The sequence below is a fragment of the Ovis aries genome, chromosome 25 (genome assembly GCF_016772045.2).
Source record: "Ovis aries strain OAR_USU_Benz2616 breed Rambouillet chromosome 25, ARS-UI_Ramb_v3.0, whole genome shotgun sequence".
Lineage (NCBI taxonomy): Eukaryota > Metazoa > Chordata > Mammalia > Artiodactyla > Bovidae > Ovis > Ovis aries.
In genome coordinates, this window is record NC_056078.1 from 17156076 (window position 1) to 17183963 (window position 27888).

Consider the following 27888-nt stretch of genomic DNA (forward strand, 5'->3'; position numbering starts at 1 on the left):
CATGGAAAGCAAGGGAAGAGATTTCAGAAACGTGTCCTCAATAGAAATATACTAATAACCAAGGCTAACATGTGATATTCACTAGGTATTAACCGTTGTTCTAGTCCTTCACACATATCCTCTCAATTTACACTCACAACAGCCCTTGTCAAGGCTGAAGAGCCCGTGGGAAGTGAAGATATAGAGTAATGTGGTAATCCAGAGGAGAAAACAATTACTTCTGGCTGAGCTGACCAAGAAAGTCTTCAACATTTTGGTAATAAAGATAAACACAAGTTCACCTCCACCTGCTCACCTTTCCTTGTCAAAGCTATAGTTTAGAATCATAATCATCTGAGAACTCCACCTAAAGGGCAGACATGTGTGAATTTTTTCAGTCTTTTGAAGTGGTCACTTCCCCATAATGACCATCCTGCCTTTGGATCCTATAGTGGAGATTGCTGGCTGGTCAACAGTGTTTCCACTTCTCATCATAAACACAACTATGTTTCTCAGCCTCCTTTGCTTCAGATAAACCATGTGGCTGAGTTCTAGCAACGATATGTGGAAAGTAATGATATTCTAGACCTGGCCCATTCTCCTCTATATTTAGTTTGCCTCACATGATCTGTGCCGAGAACCACATATTGACGATGGCAAAAACTCCATTCACCTGGACCCATGAGTGGCAACACAGAGCATCCCCCCATCATCGCTAATGAGCAACATCTCTACAGGACCATCCCATGAATGAGAACGTTTCACGATGTTAAACTTCGAGTATTTTAGAATTTGTTACGGCAGCTGTTACAACCCTAACCAACACAGATCATCTCTTCTCTCTGAATAGAGCCACCTCACATTTCTATTTCCTGAATACCTTTACATCTTCCTGGGTACTTTTTGTACACCTCTGATCTTTTGAATACCATAAATTGTACAATCTCCAGAAAACAATTAAGAAGAAGATAAAATCCAAGTGTCTTTGGAGGAAGAGATCATCTTTCCCCATAGACATTTACTCTAAATTCCTTTGGGCCCCTTTTCCTTTATAGACCCAGAAGAGCGTGGAGCAGACACGGCCTAGGCCACCTTATAGCATTTGCTTCTGCGATGCACTGACAAAGGTGTCAATGAGAGCATGCGCTGATGTAACAGAATGGTTACCAGATTCAGAGACAGATAACCTTATTTCATCTGCATGACCTCTGGCACATTACCTAATCTCTCAGATTCCTCATTTGAAAAACAATGATAAAGATACCTACTCTTCAGCCAATGTCATTTCTTTCTTTATTTGTTCAAATGACATCACTGAAACACTGAACAGGTTGTGATGCCACATGAAATGAACACCTGTATCTGGAATGTAAGCCAAAAAGCACTCACCAATGGCTGATGATGCTGTCTCTGTGTCTCTCTAACTAGCTGCATTTCTGTTAAAGTCTGTCTGCGTTTGAAACCAGTGAGAGTTATAAATATGTAGTATCATTATGACCAAAGGATTCAGTCAGTCTAGGAGACTGCTAAAAAGGACTTTAAAAAATGGCTCCCTCATGTCCCACTGGCTCCTTTGTGATTTCTTGGGCTAGAAACACTGGTTTCTTTCCGCTCCCCATCCTTATGTGCCAGTATCACCAACACTATGGCTCTTCTGCAGACTCTGCTATGCCCCCCAGGACACCAAATAGGCAAGAAACAGGACTGCAGCTGGGGTGAGCAGGGGGCAGAGCCCATAAGTCTGCTGCACTGAGTCAAATCACCTTCAGGGTCAGTGTTTCGCCCACCAAAGCAGCTCCAAGTGTCCTGCAGGGGCAGATCTCATCTCTGTAATTGGCACTAGATTCCAAGGCTGTGTAGAAAGCTGGAAGCAAAGAGCTTTCCCTCTGATGACCACCTGCCAGGGCCTCCCTGGTCACTGACAGAGAAGGCTGCATCCTACCTCAGATATGGCATCAGTGATCATCAGGACAGGACAGGAGGCCGAGGATGGTAGGCTGTTCTCTGGTTCAATTTTCTTTCTGCTTACAGAAAACATTTCAGTTTCTGAAAGACTCCTGCAACTAAATAGCTACATAAAGGTTTGTAAACCACTGAAGCAAGTGTCAGGAGGCAAATGATTTACTCCCCAATCCTCACTTTCCTCAACTGTAAAATATGGGAAATAATATGTGTTTCTTTCTGACACATGGGATTGTGGTGAGCATAAATGAAATCATTTCCACAGATGCAGGAGGTATTACCATTATTTTCTTTATCACTACCTTCCTAAAGACCAGTACCAAGACCTGAGCCTCAAAATCAGTCATCAGCAGAGTATATTCTAGGTCAATCTTACTGGATATAAGACTAGATTATTTCAGATTTAAAATATACAGGAACTATCTGAAATTAAAACTTTGGATGGTAGTAAAGTCTAAAAAATCTTGGCTACTGCAAATTCAGAAATATATCACCCCTTGGAGGGAACTAAATTTAAATATACCTTTGCCAATTATGAAATGAGAACTTAACCTGTAAACAAGGCTTCAAGGGATGTATAGACCCTCCTCTCAAGTAAGTCATCAAAGCATTTTGCTCAGAATTTTAAAAATTATTTCAAAGCAACCTCTTCCTTTAAATAAGTAATATTGCAATTCTGAAATATTCTTACCTCTTTGTTATGGCAAGTCCCATAAGGGCCTACTCATGAAGATTTTGTTAACTGAGTTTCCTTAACTAAAAATGTACTGGTGAAAATATTCTCTATCTTACCATTTATACCAGAATGAAAAGTACCTTTTGTTGAGTCCTCACTGATGCTGGGCCACTGTTTTAAGAGTTTTCACATATATCATCTCATTTAGCCTTTATGCCTACATGACAGCTCCAGGATGTATTATAGAGGAGACTATTATTATTTTCTTTACCAACAGGAAAGCCAAGCCTGGAGAGTCTAATTAACTCATCCAGTGTCCTAAAGTTAGAAAGTGCTACAGCAGGGATACAAACCAAAGACTAGTTGATTTGAAAGTCCTCTCTCCTAAACATTTTTCTATTGTGTCTATTAACTAAGATTAACTTTAATCCAGCTAGGACAATTTAGTAGAGACTATGCTCCAGTGAAATTCACTAGAAGGGTCAGTGTTCACACCATCAGCTGGCACATTCCTAGAAGACAGTGGCCACCCTTGACCAAATCTTTAAGTCCATTCAGCCTGGCTGGGTGTCATCATCTGTGGATGCCAGGGGAGGTTTGATGCTCATGATGACGTCCAAGTTCCTGTTATCATTAGGGAACTGTTTTATTTAAGAAATGACCTATGCAAGGTCACTTCTGGGCACATGGGAAGTGAGCATGGAAGTTTAACTCAGGGGCTATTAGGCTCATCAACCATCTTCCCCTTGATTATCTTCTGACATTGCTCCATGCAGCAGCCCTGGTGCTTAAAGGGAGGATAAAGGGCAAAAAGCATTAGTCTTTCTGATACCTCCCAAGAAAGCAAAGAGAACCAGCTGGAAAGGGCAGTGCAGTTGTTTTGTAGTAATTCAGGCTTTTGAGGAAGCTGGCCCCCGTGTCAAGAATGTGCAACGCTATCTGCTGCCAATTTTATCCCCAAAGAGAGACCCTCTGGAACGTAAACGTCAACCAAGAATTGGATTTTTCTTACACTGTCAACAAGTACTTTGTTATTAAAGAAAAAAATCTGGCATGGGGACAGCAGATGGGCACATCTGACTGGGGGCAAGGAGGAGGGAGCAGTGCTCCAGGTAGTGGAGAAATTGTTAGGACAATTTATGTGTGAAAATATCACCCCTATAAATCTGCCAGAGCCAACAGAGCTGAAGACGAATCACATACAGAAACGCGTTGTCTCTCCCCAGCAAAGCTGACCACAGGCTTAATTTAGGTCCACGCCCTGCTTGTGCTGGGTTTCAGATTTTTCTGTTTTTTTTTTTTTTTAAGTGAGGCATGGACAACAAAGAAGTAAATTGATATCAGTTCCCCTGCCTTGTCCCGTTAATAGTATCTTTCGCCTCCTGGTATTTTTAGAGCTCTGGTTCAAAATATGTAAGTCTATGCCATAATCCAGACCAGTGAGCGTATCATTGCCATGGTGATACAATATTGGCCTAGGAGCAGGGGAGCCAACTTTTTATTCTCAGTGCCACCATCAACTTTCCTGTTCTTGTCAGCATGACTAAAAAGGATGGAAGAGATGATCCATTATTTAGCCAGTAGAGAATTGCCTAAGCAGCTCATTCAACCCATCAAGACATAAGTCACATTAGGGCAGGAAATTTTTTTCCTGTTCATCTTGTACCCCTAGTGCCTGAACCATGACTAGTCCACAGTAAGAGGTCAATCATTATTCATGGCACTAATACATGAATAATCAATTCATTTATCTATCTCAAAGACTAATGCAAAATATGCATGGCTTTTCCTTCCATGGAGTCGCAAATGATAATCTCACAACTTTTTCTCTGAAACCTGGGGTAAACATATTTCCATATTACTTTAACTGCTGGTCCATAATTTTGGAATAGGAACTCATCTCTGGGAACATCCTGCACCAACAAATACTTCCACTTAATTTTCAACCCCCCCTACCAACTCTTTATGGCAGTGGCTCACTTTCCTAACTTCATGTGTTCACCAGCTTGGATAATATAGGTTACAGGCAATTACACAAAGAGCTGTGCTCAGAAATATTGCTCTCTAGATTATCCAATTCCAGTTTTATTTCATCATACTTTTTGAAAAAGAATGATTTGTCAGCTTTTCATAGGAGATTGTAGAAAAGAGTCTAATGATATGACCTTGGTTAGGTCACTTCTCTTTTCTGGGCCTCCATTTCCTCATCTTGGAGAGAAGACCATTGGACCAGACCAGAAGCATCAATATGGCAATACTCAGAGTGAATGGAAACCACAGACAATTGTGTGACCTGCATAGAGGTTTTTGGTTTTCTGTGTATGTGTGCGGTGGAGGGTAGGGTCGAAGGTAGGAGGGGAGGTAGGGGAGGTTAGTTACTGAGTTGCCAAAAGATAAAGAAATTTTCACATGAACATGAAGAAATCCAAATTTCTGTCTTGTTTTTAGAAGTCGGATCTGGAAACACTGGGTCCAAAGTCACACAGCAACAGTTGGGGAGGCCTGGGCCCCTTCCAGATAGTTTGATCTCGCTGGTTCTCCCCATGCCCCCAGACCCACTTCATTCCTTAGTGCTGAACCCTGAACTAGGTGAACTCTGAAATGCCTTCTGTATTAAGCTTCCTATTATTCTATAATTATATAAAATACTGTCAGTTGGTATTAGATCTCTATCAGGCATTTAATGAGGATTGACATTAGATAAAATGTTGTATTGTCACTAACAATGATTTATTTTTTAAAACCAGCAGGACACTTGATGCTCTAAGTCTCGGCTTCCTCATCAGTAATGAGGGGAAAGGGCTACTAATCAAGCGGCCATGAGACCCAGAGGTTCCATGCAAGCCACCAGCCTTATTTGAATGTAAAGCTAAAGGATTAGAATGCTGCCTGGGTGAGCTTAGCCTGGCGCTCTGTGATGACCTAGAGAAGTGGGAGGACAAGGGAGCTCAAGGGGGAGGGGATATATGTCTGTTTATGGATAATTCACATTGTTGGATGGCAGAAACCAATACATTATTGTAAAGCAATTATCCTCCAATTAAAAATAAATTTTTAAAAATATCAACACATGTTTGGTTACAAAGACATTAAAAAAGAAGAAAAAAAAAAGAATAAAGAAAGAATGTTACCTGTGTGTGGCTGCTTCTCAAATACCCAGATATTAACTCTGAATGTCTGTAAACTCTAACACTTTTCTCATTGACATTCTTCTAGTCAATGAAGTAGATAGTGTAAGAAAGACAGTACATTTTTCCCGTGGGACTCAATAAAGCTATTTTTATTTTGAATGGAAAATAAATACAGCCCATAAATTTTGTTTATTTTTTTCTGAGTAATCCTTTCCATTTCTCAAATTCTGTGATTCTGTATTTTGTTATGTCTTTCCCCACCCAGAACAAAATACTCTAAAATGAGCTATTCTACAAATATCATATTTGTAGAAAATAATAAAATTGAAATTGCCTAAAAACACTGTAAATGCTTTTCAATATGGTTACATTCTGACATCACAGGAACTCTGTGAAATAGTTATTACAATCATGCTTTACTGTGAGAGACCAGTAAGAGCTGGAACTCAGTGTGGTCTAATTAGAAATACCAAGCTTTTCCCACCATACCTCTTGGCCTCCTCAAAAAGTGTTTCCCGAACTATGGACAGTTACATGATTTTAGGTGGAAGTCAGCACTAAAGAGTTGAATATTCCTTCATTATTGACTGTTAGTAAATAAGTTCATCAAGGAACTTATTTTGGGTTTAGAACTCTCTCAGGTTTATCAATAATTATTTTCCATTATTAAGTTTTATATTTTAAAACTTTTTAACAACATTTTTGTTCCCATTGTGCTTATTTCTGGAGAAGGGAATGACAACCCACACCAGTATTCTTGCCTGGGAAATCCCACGGTCAGAGGAGCCTGGTGGGTTATAGTCCATGGGGTCACAAAGAGTCAGACTCGTCTGAGCAAACGTTGATGTTGACTTTATACTTATTTTTATGATCACCCCGATAGCTCAGTTGGTAAAGAATTCGCCTGCAATGCAGGAGACCCCAGTTTGATTCCTGGGTCAGGAAGATCCACTGGAGAAGGGATAGGCTACCCACTTCTGTATTCTTGGGCTTCCCTTGTGGCTCAGCTGGTAAAGAATGTGCCTGCAATGCGGAAGACCTGGGTTCAACCCCTGGGTTGGGAAGATTCCCTGGAGAGGGAAAGGCTACCCACTCCAGTATTCTGGCCTGGAGAATTCCATGGACTGTATAGTCCATTGGATGGCAAAGAGTCAGACATGACTCAGTGACTTTCACTTTTCACTTTTCTGTTCACTGCAAGTTTACACTAATTTTTCTTCTACTCATATAAAGTTCTAAAAGTGAGTCAATATAAATAAATAAGTTACAATCAGGTGAGAAACAGTGCAGGTGGAAAGTTGAGACAAAAATCAAAAACAAAGCATGCAAATGTCTAAAGTTGAAGGAACACTAGTCTGCAGGAGGAAGTCCATGGTCACGACCCTTGAGAGGGGCTGGCTCTGTCTCTTGTGTGCGCTCAGTTGCTCAGTTGTTTCCCACTCTTTGTGACCCCATGGACTGTAAGCCTGCCAGGCTCCCCTGTCCATGGAATTTTCCAGGCAATAATACTGGAGTGGGTTGCCATGCCCTTCTCCAGGGGATCTTTCTGACCCAGGGATTGAACCAGTGTCTCTGGGGTCTCCTGCATTGGCAGGCAGATTCTTTACCACTGAGCCATTTACATGGCAATTAAAATCCTTCTCCAGGGAGTGGCAATCTTGTTGGCTGAATACGTAGAGGGGCCAGAAATCCTCTCTTTTCCTCTCAGTGTTTTTCCCCACTTCCTCTTTAGTATACCTCCATCCTACTCCCCAACTTCAGCCCCCACAGCATCTATTATTTTTCTATTAGAAAGCCCATGCATCTTAAATTCCTGCTTAATGGGTCACCAAGATATCTGGCTTCTTCCTTGAGCCCCAAAATCACTCAACTCAAAGATAAATTTTCTCCTTTGCTCAGTAAAGCAAATGGAAAGTATCTTCATACAAATAATAAGGAAATAAAAATTCCTTTTCTAAAAAAGAACATCAACTACAGTACAAAGTAGAAAAGGCGTTTAGAAACACAACATCAGCTTCGTTTTATTTAAATGCTCCATTGTTTGTAATAAATTCTAAATAGCCTGAAAATCTAATTTTTTCCACTACCAATTTAATCCTTGGGTACTTGGCAAACACTGATTTTTTTTTTTTCCTTTTCTGTCTCTGTTAGCCAATGCAGAAGCTGGGCATTTGGATATGTGAGTCCTGAATTATGAACCCTTAACAAGAAAAATATCAGCTCTGTGTTGGGAATAGCACCAAGAGGTATCAAGACCTAGACGGTTGCAAATTACTGACAGCAGACTATCTCTCCACGCTGCCATGGCACAGAGACTCAGAACATGCAGAGAACAGAGACAGAAAGTCTGTATGGGGAGTTGGTCTGTAATGAAATCTTTCTTAATTTAGAAGATACAATTGCATCTAACTTTTGTACTAACCACATATTACTCATTGCATAATTACTGCAGGATTAGAAATACATGCCAAATATGCCCTGACTTCCTCCATCCAGACTATGGCAGGCATTACTAATCAATCATGTAACTCTCCTGTTAGAATGGGGCTGGAGAAGGAAGGCCAAAAACAGCAAGAATTTCTCCTGTCCCTCATGCTTCTTTCTTATGGAGGGAGCATCTTTCCTGTAACACTTTGGCTTCACGCTATTTCCTCACTTTTTCTTCCCCAGGGAAGGAAAGAGACATAACCTAATAGGTGAGCTTTGAAAGAAATAGTGGCCAGGCATTGCCAAGCACACTCACTGAGACAGAATATATTCCTGACTTTTCTAGACCAGTTAATGAATGTATCAGTGAAAGCCTTGGCCTTAGGGGAGATTTGCAGTGACCCAGTGCAGCCTAAGATGGGTATTGTTTCATTGATGCCAGAGGTAAGGATGGGGAAACCCACTTGCAGAGCAGATATAACTTGCATTCTCCAATTTCAACTGAAAAAACTTTTTAAATTTTATATTGAAATATAGTTGATTTACAATGCTGTGTTAGTTTCAGCTATGCAGCAATGTGATTTAGTTACACATATACATATATCTGGGATTCCCTAATGGCTCAAAGGTAAAGAATCCACCAGCAATGCAGGAGACGTAGTAGGTTCCATCCCTAGCTCAGGAAGATCCCCTGGAGAAGGAAATGACAATGCACTCCAGTATTCTTGCCTGGAGAATCCCATGGACAGAGGAGCCTGGTAGGCTACAGTCCATGGGGTCGCAAAAGAGTCAGACATGACTCAGTGACTAAACAATAATAACAAGCTGACCTCTAGACAAGACTACACAGGAGAGGCAATTGTCATCACCAAGCTCTAGAGACTTTGCAATCCAGAGAACCAATTTTGTCATTGCTCCAGACATAATCTGTTTCAAGCAACTCACAAGTTGCTCTTATGCTCCTGTTGGAAGTGTCCATTGGTGTTATCTTTTCTGGGCCAGTTTAACAGCATATAGCCATATTGTAAAAGCATTTACTTTGTTATGGTATTCCACTTCTGCATTATCTATCTCACAGAAAATGCACAAATATATGTTCAGTTCATTGCAACACCTAAAGGAAAACTGTAAACTGCATAAATGTTCAGAAATAGAGAAATGGTTACAGAGTCATGGGACATTATGGAGCAGTCATCTTGTTCTTTTGTGTGGGGTATGTCTACGACAGTGCAGTGAGTGGCATGGGGATAGGTGAGTAGGAAGGTCCTCTTAGTCGATATTTCTTCTATTTGCAATTAAAGTGAATTTAAATGTACTGTGCAATTAATCATTCAGAAGAAAAATTGAACCCTGATGCAATAGTTTTAAATTCACAGTCTTTTTTCTCCTGGCCACAGGATGTTGCTGCCTGTTATCCAGACTTCTCACCATGAACAGAGTGCCTGGAAGCTGAGTGAGAAATCAGAAGGCTGGTGCATAAGTGTGGAACTGGGGCCAAGGTAGCAGTCATCTGGAGGAAAGAGTTCTCCCCAACCCAGGCAGGCCTGAGTAACCCTTTCCCTCATAACAGAATCCAGCTTTCCAAGGACCGATGTTCCTATAACTGCCAAAATCAACGTCTCCTCCTTTGTAATGCTGGATAAACATCAGAGTCTTCTTTGGATTCTTATCTCAGAAACTTCAGGCAGATCACGAACACATTCTTCCTTCCATCAGATCCTAAGACAGGGAATTGAGTCTCCATTCTGGCCAGGCAATTGCCCTTGAGAAGAAAGAACTCTCTATCATTCTCTCAAAGAGTCACGTCAGCATTCTAAAAGCTGCGGGTTAAAAAAAAAAAAAAACCTATCTGATTTTGTCTCTCTCAAATTTATTTAACCCTTTTTTCTTCCTGAAGAAAACCTCTATTTTGTGGATCAGTTTAGTCAATAAGTAGGAAACCTCGCCAGAGTAATACCATATTAATATTCTCCTTTGATTGGATACGAGCATCTCCTGTAACGTCTTTGGCCACTCAGGATTTTCCTTAGTGGATGTCATTTCCAGATAGTTGGTCTCCTTGATCATCCGTGAATTCTAGGTATTGACCACCCACCCTCATAACTGCAATCTCCTCTATGACATAGGATTAGGTTTGTAGTTTACAATAATGCCTTGGATAAAGGCTTTCTCATATCTGTGATTTTATTTTGTTCTCACAATAGTTCTATCAGGTATGAGTGACTCTGTGTCATCTGTCCCATTGATAAATGAAGGAACTGAGAGTATGTCTCAGTGCTGGTGGAAACAAGCCTTCAACTGGTACCTCCTATATTTCAATCTTGAGCTTGAAATCAACTAAACCCTTCCACAAAATAGGTTCCCAATACACTGGACTTCTTAAAACACTTGAAACCTTGTACACTAAAGTGTGGTAGATGCTGTCTAACTTTAAAACACTAGATTTCTCTCTATTAAAATAAATAGACTGGGGGACTTCCCTGGCAGTCCAGCGGTTAAGACTTCACCTTCCATTGCAGGGAGTTCAATCCCTGGTGGAGGAGTTAAGATCCCACATGTCTTGCAGCCAAAAAAATGAAATAGAAGCAATAATGTAAGAAGTTAAATAAAGACTTTAAAAAATGGTCCACATCAAAAAAAATCTAAAAATATAATATAATAAATAGGCTGGCACCACTCTAGTCTGGCTGTTGGTTTACCATTGCTGTTATTTAGTGGAGTTCCTGTCCCTCAAGGGAAGAGCAATACAATTATAAAACTTATTCAAAAATTCACAGACAGTACACACTGTCTATGGAGTTCCAGGAATATTGAGCTAATTCTCAGTTGCTAGCACCAGGGCATTCTTTATAGAAGAGGGACCTTTGAGTTGAGTTTCAATGAAGGATGAGGAACGGAAAGACAAGTAGAGGCATTCCAGGAACATAAATGTCATGGACGAAAGCATGACAATCATGAAAGTGTTTTGTCCTTTCAAGATCCTGGTTCCCACTATTTAGGGAGAATATTAGGGTCACCGAAAGCAATAGTAAGCAGCTTCCCTGTGTCTAAAGGAACCCTGAGCTTCAACAGAGACCCAAGTATTAGAGCACCAGGCACATTTTCTTTGCAAGGTTTGCAAAGAAATTGCATGGCTTGTTCTTGGGACTGAGTCACTTATCACTGATTCTTTGATTTGCACAACAGATGTCTTTTCATTCGGATACTAAGTGCTATGCAAACACAATTTGAAGAAAAGCCTCAGACACCTCTCTCCAACAGTGCTACCACCTGTAGAGCCCTATTGTTGAAGTTCTAGAGATGCTAGAGCATTGAGGACATCTGTGTCTCTATTTCCTAACTACAAAAGGGTGGGGAAGATCAAAGGAGACTCTTGAGGAAGTAGATGAGCAGATCAATGTTTATCGAGAGAAGTGTTGGGAAGTGAGGGACTGGGTGGCAAGCCAAGCAAAATCCCCAAGTTATCAAAATGAATTCAACTGTTTTATTCCCAAGCTGCTTCTCAGATCAGATACCCTTTGCATGGCACCACCCCCCCCCCCACCCCAAAAAAAAGTCTACCGGTAAAGCACTTCCTATCTGGCAGAAAAGTTAACTGCCCCATCAGAAGTTACATAGTATAGTTATCTACCCATTCTGGGTTCTCTCAGGGCTCAATCTCCTATAATAGATGGTTTTCGCTTTAACTAGGTTAATTTATGTTCTTTGTTGGGTCAACTAGCTAATGTTCCTTTCCTGGAAGATGGTGCCTTAACACCCAAGGCTGAACTTTATTCGTTTATTTCTGAATCCTACAAATTATTCACATCCCCTTAGAAGCTTCCTCCTCAGTGAATCCGGGCAAGTTATAATCTCTCCATGCTTCAGCTGCTAAAAAGGACTACTGGAGTGCTTATATCATAAGAGTTGCAAGGATTAAAAGAAATAATTCAAAGCATTTATTAGAAGGCCTAGCACATAATGAGTGCTCAATAAATGTTAGCTATTAATTTCACTTTGAACCTTCTCTGGTTACAGTCACTGTTTTGCACATCTGCAAAAAGTTTTCCAGCGGCTAAGGCAAGGAAGTTCTAGTACTTTTTTCTTTCTATAAATATCCCATAAGTAATACATTGTAGAAAATTTTGAAACGGCCAAAAAGTACAAAGAAACATAATTGCCTTAATTCTACTATCCATATAAACTTGCATGTTTTAAGGTAAAAGTATTTCCTTTTAAAAAGAAGAATATTTTTAATGTCTTTCCAGGTCAATAAACATGTTTCTATTACACTCTGAATATGTGCATATTTGTCTTTATTAGTGTTGCACCATAATTTATTTAGCTGATCCTCTGTTTCAATTACTTATATTGCTTCCAAACTTTTTTATTTTGAACAATACTGTAGTGTAAATTTTATATTCCTTTTGTGAACCTGCCCCAAATTTTCCTTAGCATAAATTCATAGAAGTGAAATTTCTGGGTTTGAGGGAATGCAGTATCTTAAGGATTTATTATATACTGCCAAATTTTCTTTCAGAAGAATTGTACAAACTGGCAGTCTCCCCAGAGGGGCAAATTTCATGTTCTCATTTCCAATCCAATACTGGCTACTACATAAAGTATTTGCCAATTCGATGGATATTACCTAATTTCATTTTTTTAATTTAAATTTTTTTATCAAAAGTAATGATGAAAACTTAATACATTCACCAAACACTTGAAGTCATTTCTTCTGTGATGTCCCTGACAGTGTCAACAGAGAGATGGTAAAATGTGTGGTTAAAAGTAGGCTCTCGACTGATTACCTGAGTTTGAATCCATATTGAATCTCTTTCTAGCTATGTGACCTTAGGCAAGTTACTTGTCTCTCTTTGTGTGCTTCAGTGTCTTCATCTAAAACATGGCTAATACTAGCACTTACCATATAAAGTTAAGTACATGCAGGCATTTAGGACAATGCTGCTGCTGCTGCTAAGTCACTAAGTCACTAAGTCAGTCGTGTCTGACTCTGTGCGACCCCATAGACAGCAGCCCACCAGGCTCCCCAGTCCCTGGGATTCTCCAGGCAAGAACACTGGGGTGGGTTGCCATTTCCTTCTCCAATGCATGAAACTAAAAAGTGAACATGAAGTCACTCAGTCGTGTCCGACTCTTAGCGACCCCATGGACTGCAGCCCACCAGGCTCCTCTGTCCATGGGATTCTCCAGGCAAGAGTACTGGAGTGGGGTGCCATCGCCTTCTCCATTTAGGACAATGAGCTACTGTTAATGTTTGCCCACTTTTCACTTAGTGTTTTGGACTTCTTTAGGTGGAGATGGTGAAGAAGACAAAGTGGAGGATATACAGAAGTGACAAGGTAAACAGAATGCATAAAGATCCATGAAGCGTCATGCTAGCTCCTACATTTGAACCTTTCCAATACTCTCATGTGTTTTAAAGAGTGAAGAACAAGAATGGTTTCATACATTGTTTCCTACTTCATGAAAACACATTTAATCCACATGAACTAAAGCCTTGATAAGCCGTCAACATGCAGATTTCTTGGTTTATACATATCTCTGTCCCCCAGATCAAGCAACTCCCAGGCTGTGCTGTCTTTCACCTATGACCCATGTTGAACAGACCTGGTGAACATAGTATGGCTATATTTGTCCCAGAATTCTGGGGCTCCCAGCCTCTGGATCTCAAGGTGCAAATTATGTAAGAATATATAAGAATACCTCTCCCCTCCCTGTCATATGCACAAAGAGGAATCTTCAGAACCCAATTTTGTGCTCTATTATTGCCCTCAGATTTGAGTGACACTATCTAAAAATGCACACAGTCCAAGAGATTTGATAGAGGGTCAAAAGGAACCTTAGAGCTCATCTAGTTGAGCCTTCCCATTCACAGGGAAGGTTCTGGATCACTGTAGTCACAATAGATCCAAGAATGGAAAAGCAAAGAGCTCAGGGAGCTTCCTAATTTTTGGAGTTTAGGAGTCTTCCATGTAATTTGTTTTAAAATGTTTGAAGCCAACCCTAGCATTGATAGGATTAGCTAAAGATGGAGCCGCAATTAACTCGAGTCCATGCTGCTCACACACCCTGTCCTAGAATGACCCACCTGGCTCCTCTGTCCATGAGATTCTCTAGCAAGAGTACTGGAGTGGGTTGCCATTCCCTTTTCCAGGGGATCTTCCTGACCCAGGGACTGAACCCAGGTCTCCTGCATTGCAGGCAGATTCTTTACGATCTGAGCTACCAGGGAAGCTCAAGGCACTAAGGTGGAATTTCATAGCATGCACTTGAGAACCCATGTGTTTAGGGACAATCATATCTCTCCCCAACCCTACCCCTACCAATGTCCCAAACTTTTCTTCTCAGAACTCTGCCTTACATAAGGCACCCAACATCACTTCCCATCTGTGGGTCTCAGCTTCCTCATATATAACACAAAGGTACTCTCCTAAAAGATGCTTCCCAGAACAAACATGTCATGACTCCATTTAAGGGCCTTTATATTGATTCAAAGAATGTACTTTCGTGAAACAAAATACTTTACCACAACAGAAATCACCACCTCTATAAATCCTATTATTGAAAAACAGCCCAAGGGGTCCACACAAATGTTCAACCAGGCACAGGATACAACTCAGGGCTTCTCACTTCCACACCTTGACAAACCAGGTACATTCAAACTGGGTACCACTTCTGAAAATAAATACATAGATACTAACTTAGGCAAGGGGGATGTAAAACCTCAGCTTACGTGAGTTTATAAATGTAACTTTTCAATACTTCCAAGTAAAATTTTCAAAACTGTTTTCCATACCATCTTTCTGTGATGTCTTCCAAGGGGCTACATTCTCTACCTTCTCCTGATGGTACCACAGTCCATAGTGGCTGGACTCGCACACATTAGGATTCTTTGTTTGGGGGAAAGAGGGGAAAACTCACATGACCTGTTTGCCCACCCTCAGAGATTCTGATCTCAGTAACCTGGAGGTGGGACCTGAGCACCGTATCTTAAAAATTCCCCAGATGAACCCATCGTGTAGCCAAAGTTGATGGCCACCGGTTTAGATGAACTGGCTTCAAAGTGGGGCCATAATTCATCAGATTCTGAAAAAGAAATTTTGAATGTCTTTATATATATTTTTGTCTCATTATTTTAAAATTCTTCATAATTTATATTTTGAGTATATTCGTGCATATTTGTACATTACAGATTAGTGCAGTAGTAAATATATAATTTATTGACAAATGCACACATATTGGTGTGCATTCTAAAACAAAGGTTTTCTAATAGAAGTGCGTCCTCCAAAAGTCTGACTCTAAATAACTCACTGGGTAAGCAGCCATTTCTACTAAGTAGGCATTTCTTTAATTATAGTCTTTGTGGGCTGTTGTTTTATATTGTTATTTGCCTTTCACTTGTGCATTTTGTCTTATCTCCCACAGTAGTTTATAAATGCCTTTAAGGCAAAGATTCTGATTCCCGATTTTTCTCTCCTCTATATTTCTTGGCATGGTATATAACTTCGACTTTAGGCAAACCTTAGTTTCCTCACTTAAAAAACACTGAAAATATTAATAATAGTACTTTCATAGCATTATTATTAGGATTACATTTGAGATAATTCATACATAGTTCCTAACATATATTATGGACTCAATAAATGGGAGCTATTTTATTACTTGTTTGTTGAACTGAATTCTTATATTCCATATATATGGAATGCCAGGTACCATGCTAGAAAATGAGGGAAAAATGTATAAGACATGGCTCCCCTTTGGGCAACTCATAGTCTAACGACAGCAAACAAACAAACAAAAAAAAAAACCCCAGACATTTAAACATTCAATCATAAGGATACAAAAATAGATGCTCATATCATAATATGTACAAATTGTTATGAGAATATAGCTAAGGGAGCAATTAATCTTTCCCAGTGCCCTGAAGCATGAATAGGAGTTTTCCTGTGGATGAGGAAGAGGTATAAGCTTGGAAGAAGAGCATAAGCAAATGCATAGGGCACTTGTTCTCAAAGTACAGTCTGGGGATCCATGAAAATCCCTGAGACCATTTCAGGTGGTTAAAATAACAATCATAATAATACTCAGACATTGTTTGCTTTTTTTGACTTGCATACTCTCACAAAAGTATAGTGGCATTTTCCAGAAGCTACATGATTTGTAATATCCAACAGATTGAATGTAGAAGCAGCTATGAGAATCCAGCTGTCTTCTGTTAAAGAGATTAGTAAAAATGTAAAACAATGCCTCTCTTTCCACTAAGTTATAGTTATTTTTTAAATACACATATGTCAACACGTAATGTGTTTATTATTGTTATTTTAAATGAGTTACTATTTAAAATATCTAAATTATAATTTTAATGTGGTAAATACACACACGCATATATTTATATAAAACCACCATAAACAAAAGCTCTCTGAGGTCCTCCACAATTTTTAAAGTGAAAGGGTCCTGAGATCACTAGCATAAAGGCATGAAATTGCATGTTGTGGCCAAGGAATAAATGAATACATGCAGTTAGCTGCCTCCAGTTCCTTTTGGAGTAGAGTATAAATTATAAATATGCACATCACACATTCATACACAATGAATATGATTACCATATCCTCTCAGCCCATGAGTAACAGATAAAACTATGCTAAAATGCTGAAAGAGTTAACCCAAATCTCTTGGTGATTTTTGGAAAGGAGGAGGGAGCAGATTTAGTTAATCCAGTGAAAGTCATCGCATATAAATTTGCAAACTAAAATACTCCCTGGGCTGAGGTCATGTATTTAATTTTAGCAAGTAGGGTGAATATGTTTGGGTAGGTATTTATACTAACCAGTGGACTGAGCTGGAGATAGGTTTGACAGTGGAAACAGTGATACAATCTTTATTATTTTCAATGCAAAAAAAATGAACTATTAATGTGATGTTCTGGTTGAGAATTTAAACTCTCAAAAAATCTGGAAATTCAAAGTCATGGTACCCATAGCAACCATAACTCTGCCCCCTTGCATGCCCAGTGTGGAGTATTTTGTATTGCAGTACATGCTGTGAAATCTATGCCTAAATGTGCTATATAGCAGAGTTACAGTTGCTGTGGGAACTGTAACTTTGAATTGCCTGCCTTTTGTGTCATTAAACTTTCAGCTGAAGTATTGCATTAAAGGAATTTTTTTTTTTCCTCCACTGTGTTTCCTCATTTAAAAAAAAATTGATTGGGTGTTTTTTTTAAAAGGATGCAAATAATGTTAGACTCAAAAGGAAGGATAATGCATTCTTGTTTCCCTTTCCCAGATATATGCACTAATACAACATTAGTGAATTACCACATTTACATATTTCAACCTGCAATAACAAGTCATAAAATAATCCTCAACTTATATGGCACCTTTCATCCTGAAGAGTCCCATCACACACATAGACACACAGTAACTGAACCACACTGAACAAGAAAACAATAAATATTTAACCACGCCTAACAAAATTATACAGTGCTTTAGGATAACTTCTTTTTTTAGGATAAGCGGTCCAGAAGAAAGGCACTGTGATCCAGTGGTTGGAACACAAACCAAGGAGTGGGAAATCTCATGTTCCTTCTCTACTTTTGTGAAGACATTGACTCTCCCTGACCTTGAGTCAGCCATATGAATCCCTCACAACTCTGGGTATGCCATTTTCTCTGTTTACTAAGGAAGCATTTCTAGGACCAAGGACACAAAAAGAATTCAAAAGGTCATTTGGTTATGTCTACTACTGCCAGTCAAGGCACGTACCTACCTATTCTAGAACAAGAAATTTCTGCTACAAAAGACAAGCGAGTAAATATTTTAGGATTTGAGGGCCATACGATCTCTGTTGTAACTACTCAACCCTGCCATTTTAGCATGATAGACGCCATAGACAATACATAAATGAGTAAGCATGGCTGAGTTCCAACAAAACTTATTTACGGACACTGAGATTTGAACATCATATAATTTTTATTTGCCACAAAATATTATTCTAGTGGTTTTTCCCAACTGTTTGAGAGTATAAAACACATTCTTAGCTCATGGGTTGTACAAAATCAGGTAGTAGGCTACAGTTTGCCAACCCCCACTTTAGAAGTTTGAGTTGTGAGTCAGGCTGAAGACCAGCTTTAGACAGACATGGACTTCTAATATGCAACTAGCTTCCCAAACCAAAAGAGATATGTCTCTGTTAGTTTTTATATATCTAGATATAGATACAGATATATACATATGGTATACATCCAATAAAATTAGACATATGTATATATGTGTGTATATATATGTGTATGTGTGTGTGCTGCTAAGCTAAGTCACTTCAGTCGTGTCAGCCCACCAGGCTCCCCCGTCCCTGGGAGTCTCCAGGAAAGAACACTGGAGTGGGTTGCCATTTCCCTCTCCAATGCACGAAAGTGAAAAGTCAAAGTGAAGTTGCTCAGTCGTGTCCGACCTCAGCGACCCCATGGACTGCAGCCTACCAGGCTTCTCCATCCATGGGATTTTCCAGGCAAGAGTACTGGAGTGGGGTGCCATTGCCTTCTCCGGTGTGTGTGTGTGTTGGTATGTAAATTCATTGTATATTTTGCTGATACACAGGAAGTGTAGCACAAATGTACAAATAATAATAAAATATACCACACTCTTCACTGTAAATTCCACAGAGCCAATCTCTTCCCAGAGGATGCTTTTGTTAACTCTTTGCTGAACTCTTGTATCCATAGCTAACCTACAATTGGATTAACAAATGAGTGTAGTTCCAATTTGAATGTCTGAAACTTTCACTTAAATTGAGGAGTAAAATAAAAGTGAAGATAAAAGACATAGCCAAGAATTTCAGTCTTTCATCAACGACATGAGCAACTTCTTTGATGAATTATATAGCTTTCAAAAATTTCCTTCCTTTTTTGTGCTATTCACAATATTATTGGTTACAGATCTGATACATGTTTAAGTTTAATCCATGTATTAGTCAGGGCTTCAAAGAAACAGAACCAATAGGAGATATATATATATATCACAATTTGCAGAGGCTGAAAAACCCCAAGATCTGTAGTCAGCAAGATGGAGACCCAGGAGAACTGACCTCTAGTTCCAGCATGAGTCCAAAGGCCCAAGAACCAGGACAGCCAATGGTCTAAGTTTCAGTCCAAAAATCCGCAGGCTTAAGACTCAGTAAGAGCCAGTGTTTCAGTCCAAGTCCAAAGGCTAGAAAAGACCCATGTGACAGCTCGATTAGTCAGGCAGGAGTTTCCTCTTACTCAGACTTTTGTCCTAGTCAGGGCTTCAACTGATTGGATGAGGCTCACCCACGAGAGGTTGGGTGCAGTCTGCTTTACTCAGTCTATTGATTCAAATGTGAATCTCATCCAAAAACATCCTCACAGACACATCTAAGATAATGTTTGACCAACTATCAACTTGACCGAGTATCCCATGACCGAGTCAAGTTGACAGATAAAATTAATCATCACAATCGGCAATATTTACATTTTGTCCATCCCCTTCTTAAGCCTAAACAATCAACAATAACACACTAAATCAAGCCCTGATTTGTAATGTTCGCTGAGTTCCATGGGCTAAATATCTCATCACAGCCAATTTCAAGCTACCAACATAATGCCAACGGTCATGGACTGAGAAGACATATGGTAGCACACCATTATGTAGTATTGTAATCATCAAAATAAAAAAGATATAAATAACCTGAAGAGGATAGACAATATTAAAATGTAGTAAGAGAGAAAGTGATGAATTTTCAGTATGTATTGTTTTTGTTTTCAATATAATGTATTGTGAATTTATATAATTTATTTTTTATTGAATTATAGTTTATATAAAATATATATAATTTAATATTTACCAAATAGTTGTGTTTCATAGGAAGTTTGCAAAATTCCATAAAATGTAACAATTAGCTCTGGCAAGTCCATAAGAGGTGTTTCCAGCACACGCTGAGAACAGCACTGTGTAAACTGATTGAGGCTCATGTGGTCCCTAACCTTCTTTGTGAAAAGTCTGCCCAATTCCATTTTGGCCACAGCTTATTGAAGATGAGAAGAAAAACAATCTCATTATTCTTCTTGTTATTCCTTTTTCTCTGAAGTTCTCAGATCTCTTTATACTCTTAGTGAATAACTACACTTACATATTTCAACCTGAAATAACAAGTCATAAAATTATCAGTCTGTGGCCACGGCAAAATGTAGGTGGAGGCAGCCCAGGGACTTGCTAATACTTCCATTTGTTTGCTTGATGGCTGAGCACAGGGGGCTGCCACTACACAGGTGACCAGTCTGGATAATTCTGCCACAATTATCTGAGAAATTCTGACAAAGGTGGAATTAGGATTTGAGTCCTGTGGATAATTATAGCCATGGACAGGGTGACACAGAAAATCAGTGAAGAATGGCCCCTTGACTTTCAGTCTAGTGATTTACCTACCATGTCCACTCTGCTTCTAAGTAATGAGTTACTTAATGCTTGTCAAGTATTTTTAAGTTGTAAATCACTAGCTACAAGGCATCATTAACGTCTATTTGAAACTGCACAGAGAAATTTTTAGTTGGTGGTATATGAGTCCCCCAGTGGAGGCAATACTCCATATCTGTACATTTTCTTGTCTTCTTTTTTAAAAATCAGGTATGACAAGATGTTTTAATAACCTCATATGGCTGGGACCTCTGTTTTTGGTATGATCTAAGATGGCTGTTCCCAACAATCACTTGAATACCATGCTAGAGGTCAATTTGATCAAATTCTTTATTAGTATGTGGATCATAAATGAGTCTGAATAACAAGAAGCCTGTAAGTCACCATCACTCTCTTCCTTAGGATGCTGTCCACCTGAGATGGAACGGTGCGGCATTTCAGATAGAGGAACAAGGTCACAATGTAGTCAAAAGTCATACATCCCCCACTGCAAGACATGCAATTTTTAAAAGAAGAAAAAAGAAATAACTTCAGTTACTTCTAAACTAAATAGCCCAGAAATGTCAAGGGCACTTGAAGGCAATGAATTGTTAACATTAAGGGGTGTTTGGGTTTATGTGTGACTAGGGTGAGGGAATGGGACTTGGATTTAATTTATAAATTAGAAAAAAATAAATTGACTCAACATTGCTATTGTAACTGGAAATGGCTTGGGCAAATTTAATCCAACCTCCCTGAAAATTCTTGATTAGTCTCCCAATGGGGAAGAAAATCAAGATAAGATAGGAAGTCTCCTCCATCTGTACTAAGGGCAGAGGAACTGGGGCCTCCCGTGCCCACAAAGCGCATCACATGACTGCGGAGAGGGGTATGGGGGAGGGGGAGGGGACCCTTTTCTCTGAGTTCCCCACTTCTCTCTTGGCTGTGGCCTCCAGTCCTGGAGAAATCTATTCCAAGCTACCGGCCTTTACTGTCTAGACCTGAGTTAGAGACCCACCCCCCACCACAGCCCAGGAGGCAGGAGACAAGGTGGAGGCCCAAATTTAAGATGTAGCTCAACCTTTGACCGCTAGAGGTCTCCTGGAAAGCAATGACCCATATAACCCGGTTTATCCTTCTTCAAACCAGTAGACTTGTTGAACGAAGACTCGGACGAGCCCGCACTGCTGGAGGCCGCCTTATTAATAACGGCACCCACCCCCACCGCTCACGATGGCGCCAGGCTTGGAAGGGGGAGGGGACTAAGTCGTGGCTGACACGCAGTCTGTCCTAGCTTTTCAACCCACGAATCAGTCTGCAAACTCGGGGGCCACCGGCCTCGAACCCCACTTCTTGACCAAGCAAGACAGGAGAGAGCCTCTAACTGGAGGCCCCCATGTGGGCAGCGCGGTGTCCCACGGACTTCTCACCAGCTATGGACTAGCCAAGGGACCAATGTGCAGAATCTCTTAGCATCAGGTCCATCACAGGCCAGGATTCCCCCTCCCCCACCTTCGCCCCACTCGTTCCTCCCGCCCCCTTTCACCTTCTCCTTTTGCCTTGCGATCGCCAAAGTGGCCCGAGTTTAACCGGTGGAAAGAGATTAGGGGACCATTCACCGTCCCTGTTCTGACCCATGCGGTATTTTCTGGAAAAATATAGCGGCTTCTAGGTAGAAAAGGAAAGGCAAAAAAAAAAAAAAGGTGGTGGGGGGAGCCGAGGGGGAGCAAGGAAGGAAACAGCCAGGTTGAATTCCCAGTCTTTATCAAGCAATTCGCTCACCAATGAAAGAAAGCTGCAGTGGCAGATTCGAGCCACATGCGGTAGTGTGTAGCAATTAGTAGATAAAATGCTGACTAAAGTGCTAAAACATGAAGTATTATTATAGCCAAGGTCAAAAATGTTTCAGTTGTTTTTTACAATTTGGGGGAGGGGGAGTCCCAGAGTTGCGCAGAGAGTGTTGAATTTTTGAAATGGTCGCCTTCTTTTTTCAAATTGTACTTTTTTTTTCTTTTATTGATCCTGTTTATTATAGTCCAAGCTGCCTAATTATGTCACTGCTGGTTCTTGCAACTAACTTAATCCTCCTGATCCTTTATGAAATGATTCGCAGACACTGAAAAATGTGTCTACTGCTTCCCCACTCCCTTGAGTGGTGGGCATGATTTTTAATTTTTTAACCTTTTAAATAAACCAAATAATTTAAAACAGAGTTGGGGTTTGGGCTACCAAAGCAGCAGGGATATAGATATGTAGGTACAGGTTCCTGTGTTTTGGCATAAGAAAGAATCCAGAAATAGTGGGTATAAATAGTGTGGTATAAACATATACTGCTTTTTTCCTACTCTTCTTTTATACACAGTGAGTCCCAGCTGTGTACAAGCTTTTTTATAGATAAATAAAGCAGTTGCTTTCATGATTATAACTGTCCTGAATGGATTGTCTTCTTACAACATTCAATCTGTTTATGAGTATTTACTTTACATTAGCCCAAGGACCCTGCACTGCAGGAGTTTGCCTCTATTCCCCTGGGTGCCGGTGTCTCAAGTCTTACATCTGCTCTGTGATTGATGGAGCCTTGAATCCACGTTATTACTCTCTCACAAGAAGAAATCAAACAGGCTATTAACTACATTACTTCAAAGAACTGTTTCAATACAATCTCCTTATCTTAATTGAAACTTTCTTTGTATGGATATTTGCTACACAGATAATTTACAGGTGCCTATCAAGCATAATATTAAAGAATGAAAATAAAGGATTTTTTGTTTTGTTTTTGTAAACACACCATTGTGATCTGTAATTTTATAAGTCATTCACAGGATTGGAGCTGAAGTTTGATTTATTAGATTTTATTATGTTCATGGGGGTGGTGGTGCTGCTGCTATATTAAGAGGGGGAAGAAGTCCCTGTGATTCAGTTTTGAAATTTAGCTTCCATCTGATTACAAGATTGTAGATATTCAAAAATATTCAGACCTAGATCGCTGCAATTGTTAACATCTCAAAAACCTTGTCGAGAGTCAGGCAGCATGCAGCCTAGTTCAGCACCTACCTTGAAGAGACATAGAAACAGGGTTTCTAATTAAGTGAAGTTCCTTACAGACCCTTAAAGACTTAATAGCACCAAAACCAGCAGAACTTGCTTAGATGCTATGAGGAGCTATGTATTTTTTAAAGAGAGAGATTTAATATACAATCGAGGGATACCCTCAGGCATTCTGTTGAGGTTTCCTGCATAAATGCTGCTGCGTTGGTCATACAGGAAACTGACTCACAGTCGATCTCAAATATGATCTTGTCAAAATACTGCAACTCAAGTTTTTTAACATAGGATTTCTTGAGCTGGATGTGTATATTTACACTAACAGGACAGAGACTAACTGAAGCCTTAAGTGTCTTTCATATATTTTAAAAAAAATTATGTAAAATGCCCTTCAGTCAAATCCATTCATATGTAAAAAAAGAACAAAATGGGTTATTCTAATCAAATGTCTGCAGTAAGCATCATAAACTTAAAAAGAGAGAGAAAGCGCCAGAGAGCTGTAATTTCTCTTTGTAACCCATGTTTATAAAATAGAAAGATCAGATGAAATTTCAAGGAAGATAATTAAAGAGTGATGTGCAAGTCATAATTTGGCTAATGCAAAAGATGGGAGGCTGTGAATTTTTACACTGTCCTTCATGGTGCAGAGTTGTGATATTACTTTAAATTATTAAAATAGTTTCGACATCTTTCAGAATACCGGCTCTTTGGCATGGGCTTTTATTACTTATTGTAATTGGAGGATCTGCCATTTTCTTGCGTTTATCTCTGTGTGTATAGAAACGAGATAGATCTTGCCTTTTATTACTTCCCCATGTTCTGAATCAAAAATGTGGTTTAGATAATGTTAAGTGCCCTAATTCTTACTGCAGAGGACGCAGACGTTATGAAAAAGCATAAAATACACACAGAGGGTCTTTCCACCTCAAGTCACTGAATATTAGGCATTTGTGCTCTGCCGGGTGTATTAACTTCAGCCATGTGAATATAATTTTCATTAAAGTAATCCTGTTTCAACTAGATGCTGTGACTAGAGGTGAAACGTTGCGAAAGCGTTAAAAATAGCTTACTAGTAATTTCAACATCCTGTAATTTTATCACAGATCAAGTTTCAACTGTCATACTATACAGACCTTATTCCCCATATAGTACATGTTTACTTTTTTAGCATGCCAGACCCACTTTGGAAAGATTGGTGCCAATATAATAAAATCGCGAGGGGGGGTGATACTGAAAGGAGTGGGAGGAGAGCGGGGAAGCGGGTGGGGGAGCGTGGGGGAAGCGAGTACACCATTTTACATCAACACTGCGAAAATGCAATCTAGCCTGGCGGAGGACCGGCAGCTGGGTCGGAGCGAGCGAGGGCTTTGCAGTCTCTGCCTGTTCCTTGTTCTGTCGCTCTTAAGTTTCTCTGTGTTTGCATAATAGCCGTGCATGCAAACCTCGCAATGCTCCAGGGCTCCAGAACAATAAATATACACATTTAAAGCCTTTATTGTCTTACGGTTCATGCCCCCGGTTTCAACAGCTTAATTTCTGGTTGTATTTAACTAGTTTGCAAATGGATTTTTTCAGTTTCAAACTATTATTGAGGAAGCTCCCCTCCCTTTTTGGCGGGGGAGGGGTTGGGGGTGGGGTAGGAGTCAGTATATTATTCCTGTAGCGCTGGGTTATATAAACACATTATCATTTGAGAGCGCCCTTGGCGTCCATCAGCATTGTAAACACGTACTAATGTATATACTTCAAAATTAAAGAATGCACACGCAGAACCAGGAGCCTGAATTCATATTCCGAGCAGACTCGCTGCTCGCATTTATTGATTTATCATGCATCGTTTATTGTTCCAGTCCCTAAATGCAGTCGCTGTCCGTTCAATATTGTTTGCAAAATCCTGAGATGTGTGTGCGCTGCTCACTTGTCTTTCTGTTCTGTTTTTTTTTTTTCTGAGTATTTTTTTTGCGAAGCGAACAAATGCATTAATATTTATATGTTTATATAATCGATAACCCACTTTTCCCTTCCACGTAAATAGGCATCAAAAGATAATTTAACAGATTAGTTCTCGAAAACATGGCAGTGAGGAAGCGTAATTTAACTATCAAACAAATCTACATGTCTAATAACAGCAAATCTGCTAAGGAGCATTAGAAAGAGGAGCAGCGCCCCGGAATCTCTGCAGGAAATGTTCTTTATATTAGACATATACAAGCAGGTCCTGTCAGATGCACAGCGGAGCTCGCTAGCTCTCGTCTCCTCCAAAAATTTCATCAAACGACATTGCTAGACAAGAGAGATTGGGAAGAGGGAGATCGCATCTTCACACAGTTTTAGGGTAGAATTTATTTTTACAAAGCTCCCTATACGTTTTTTGCCTTGATCCATCCGCTTCCCGCCGAGATCGGACGGAGCCTTTCTGTCGATTATGAATTTGATCAACCTACATTTGGAAGGAAACCTACATAGTTCTGACAGGAGCTGAAAATTGAGACGTCAGAGAAATATTAGGACATAATTTCAATCATTTTAGTGCCGAAGGGAGGGCAAGAACTTAGTTTTATATTGAGACAGTACGCCGGATGAAGGCAGAGAATGCGTCTCCCTTCCAGGACCTGATGCAATCCATTCAAGCCAACAAGTTTGGAGAGAATGTTGAGTTCAATCAATTCAGAACGTCGAGATGGAGCCCAACTCACTCCAGGTATTTCGCTCTCCTCCGCTCTTCCGATCCCGACACCCCCCGGCACCCCCCAGCCCCCCGGCTCACCCACACCTCTGCACCCACCCACGCCCCCCACAAACTTTTCACCAAACTTTTACCCTCTACATCCCCCAAATCATTTTTATTGTTTAAAAAAAAAATCCCTGATCATACATACATAATGTAATTTTACCGCCTCAGATGGAGAGGTAGGGAGAGGTGGCGGGGGGTGGGGGTGGAGGGGCCGGAGGGTTTTTTTTTTTTTTGAAGGGAGGCAGAAAATTTGTGGGCTCTATTATTTTTCCACCCAGCTTTATATCTGTTGGCTCTTCTGTATTAAGAGTGGATGTCTGTGTGTAAATGTGTCTGGGAATAGACGTTTGTGCTCTGATGGTTACATTATTTATTTGGTGCTTTTTTTTCCCCTGCAGTGGGTCGGCTCACCGTGTGGCTTGCACGGACCTTACATTTTCTACAAGGCTTTTCAATTCCACCTTGAAGGCAAACCAAGAATTTTGTCCCTTGGCGACTTTTTCTTTGTAAGATGTACGCCAAAGGATCCGATTTGCATAGCGGAGCTCCAGCTGTTGTGGGAAGAGAGGACCAGCCGGCAACTTTTATCCAGCTCTAAACTTTATTTCCTCCCAGAAGACACTCCCCAGGGCAGAAATAGCGACCATGGCGAGGTGGTAAACTTATATCTCCCTCTTTTCTTTCTTCATTATTTTTTCCCGTAGTAATGCTTATTACAGGGCAAGCTTGAAAATACTGTATTCACTTCTGCAGGCGAGCAAGATCGACTTCTTTTTTAAAGGGGTAGCGCCACTAGCTGGGGCTCGAGTATTTTGCCATTGTCAGAGTTTGGCTGTCAGCTTTACAAAGAGGATCCAACTGCTGATTTTAGTCAAGATCAAATAACTTGTTTGAGAAGGGTTTTGTTCAAGGATGTGTGTGTGTGTGTGTGTGTGTGTGTGTGTGTGTGTGTGTGTGTGCGTGAGTGCGCGCGCGCGCGCGCGTGTGATCTTTCTGTTGCCGCTTGAACATCACATGCTTTTTATATTTTTTGCTTTTTGAAAATTTACCTTCGAGTCTGGCTCGGTCGGGGATGGATGGATTTCTTTCGGTGGGTTTCGATATTGTTCACTTTTTTTTTTTTAAGTAAGTATTTGATATGTTTAAGAGGGCGGAAATTACGAAATGGAGGCAGAGTGAGATCAAAAGCTATTGAGTTGGCAAAGACGTGTTGAATAAAGTGATAAATGACAGGTACTGGAATAATACATTCAAATAACTTGCAGATCTGCCCGGGCGGATTTCAAAGCGGTCGTGTAACCGGCACAAACACGTTAAGCATTAACAACTATCTCTCGTCCCCACCCCCTCTCCCCGGACAGACCATTTGATGTTTTACTTTTCAATTACTCCACGCAAAGTGGACGTCTTCCAGCGCGATCTTTGGGGATGTGGGGGACGAGGACCGGGGAGGGAAAGGCAGAGGGGTGTGTGCTCGCCCACTGGCCCTGCGGGTCCGGCGTCCTCGGTGCCCAGACGGCGCTCCCG

At 40.3% G+C, this 27888-nt stretch overlaps 1 protein-coding gene and 1 long non-coding RNA gene across 7 annotated transcripts in view; one reads left to right on the forward strand and one right to left on the reverse strand.

Moving 5' to 3' along the window:
- The window catches only part of LOC105604950 (uncharacterized), an 82715-nt gene extending 63319 nt beyond the window's left edge, over window positions 1-19396 (reverse strand). For all 5 annotated transcript variants that reach the window (XR_006058048.2, XR_006058046.2, XR_001436720.4 and 2 more), the window contains exon 1: window positions 19258-19396. This is a non-coding gene — a long non-coding RNA (uncharacterized LOC105604950). The remainder of the gene's footprint in view (window positions 1-19257) is intronic.
- Window positions 19397-26287: 6891 nt separating this feature from the next.
- ARID5B (AT-rich interaction domain 5B) overlaps window positions 26288-27888 on the forward strand; it is a 191971-nt gene continuing 190370 nt past the window's right edge. For both annotated transcript variants that reach the window (XM_042240972.1, XM_004021392.5), the window contains exons 1-2: window positions 26288-26328; window positions 26760-27014. In XM_042240972.1, coding sequence (XP_042096906.1) covers window positions 26308-26328; window positions 26760-27014 — 276 coding nt within the window. In that variant the 5' untranslated portion in view covers window positions 26288-26307. The remainder of the gene's footprint in view (window positions 26329-26759; window positions 27015-27888) is intronic.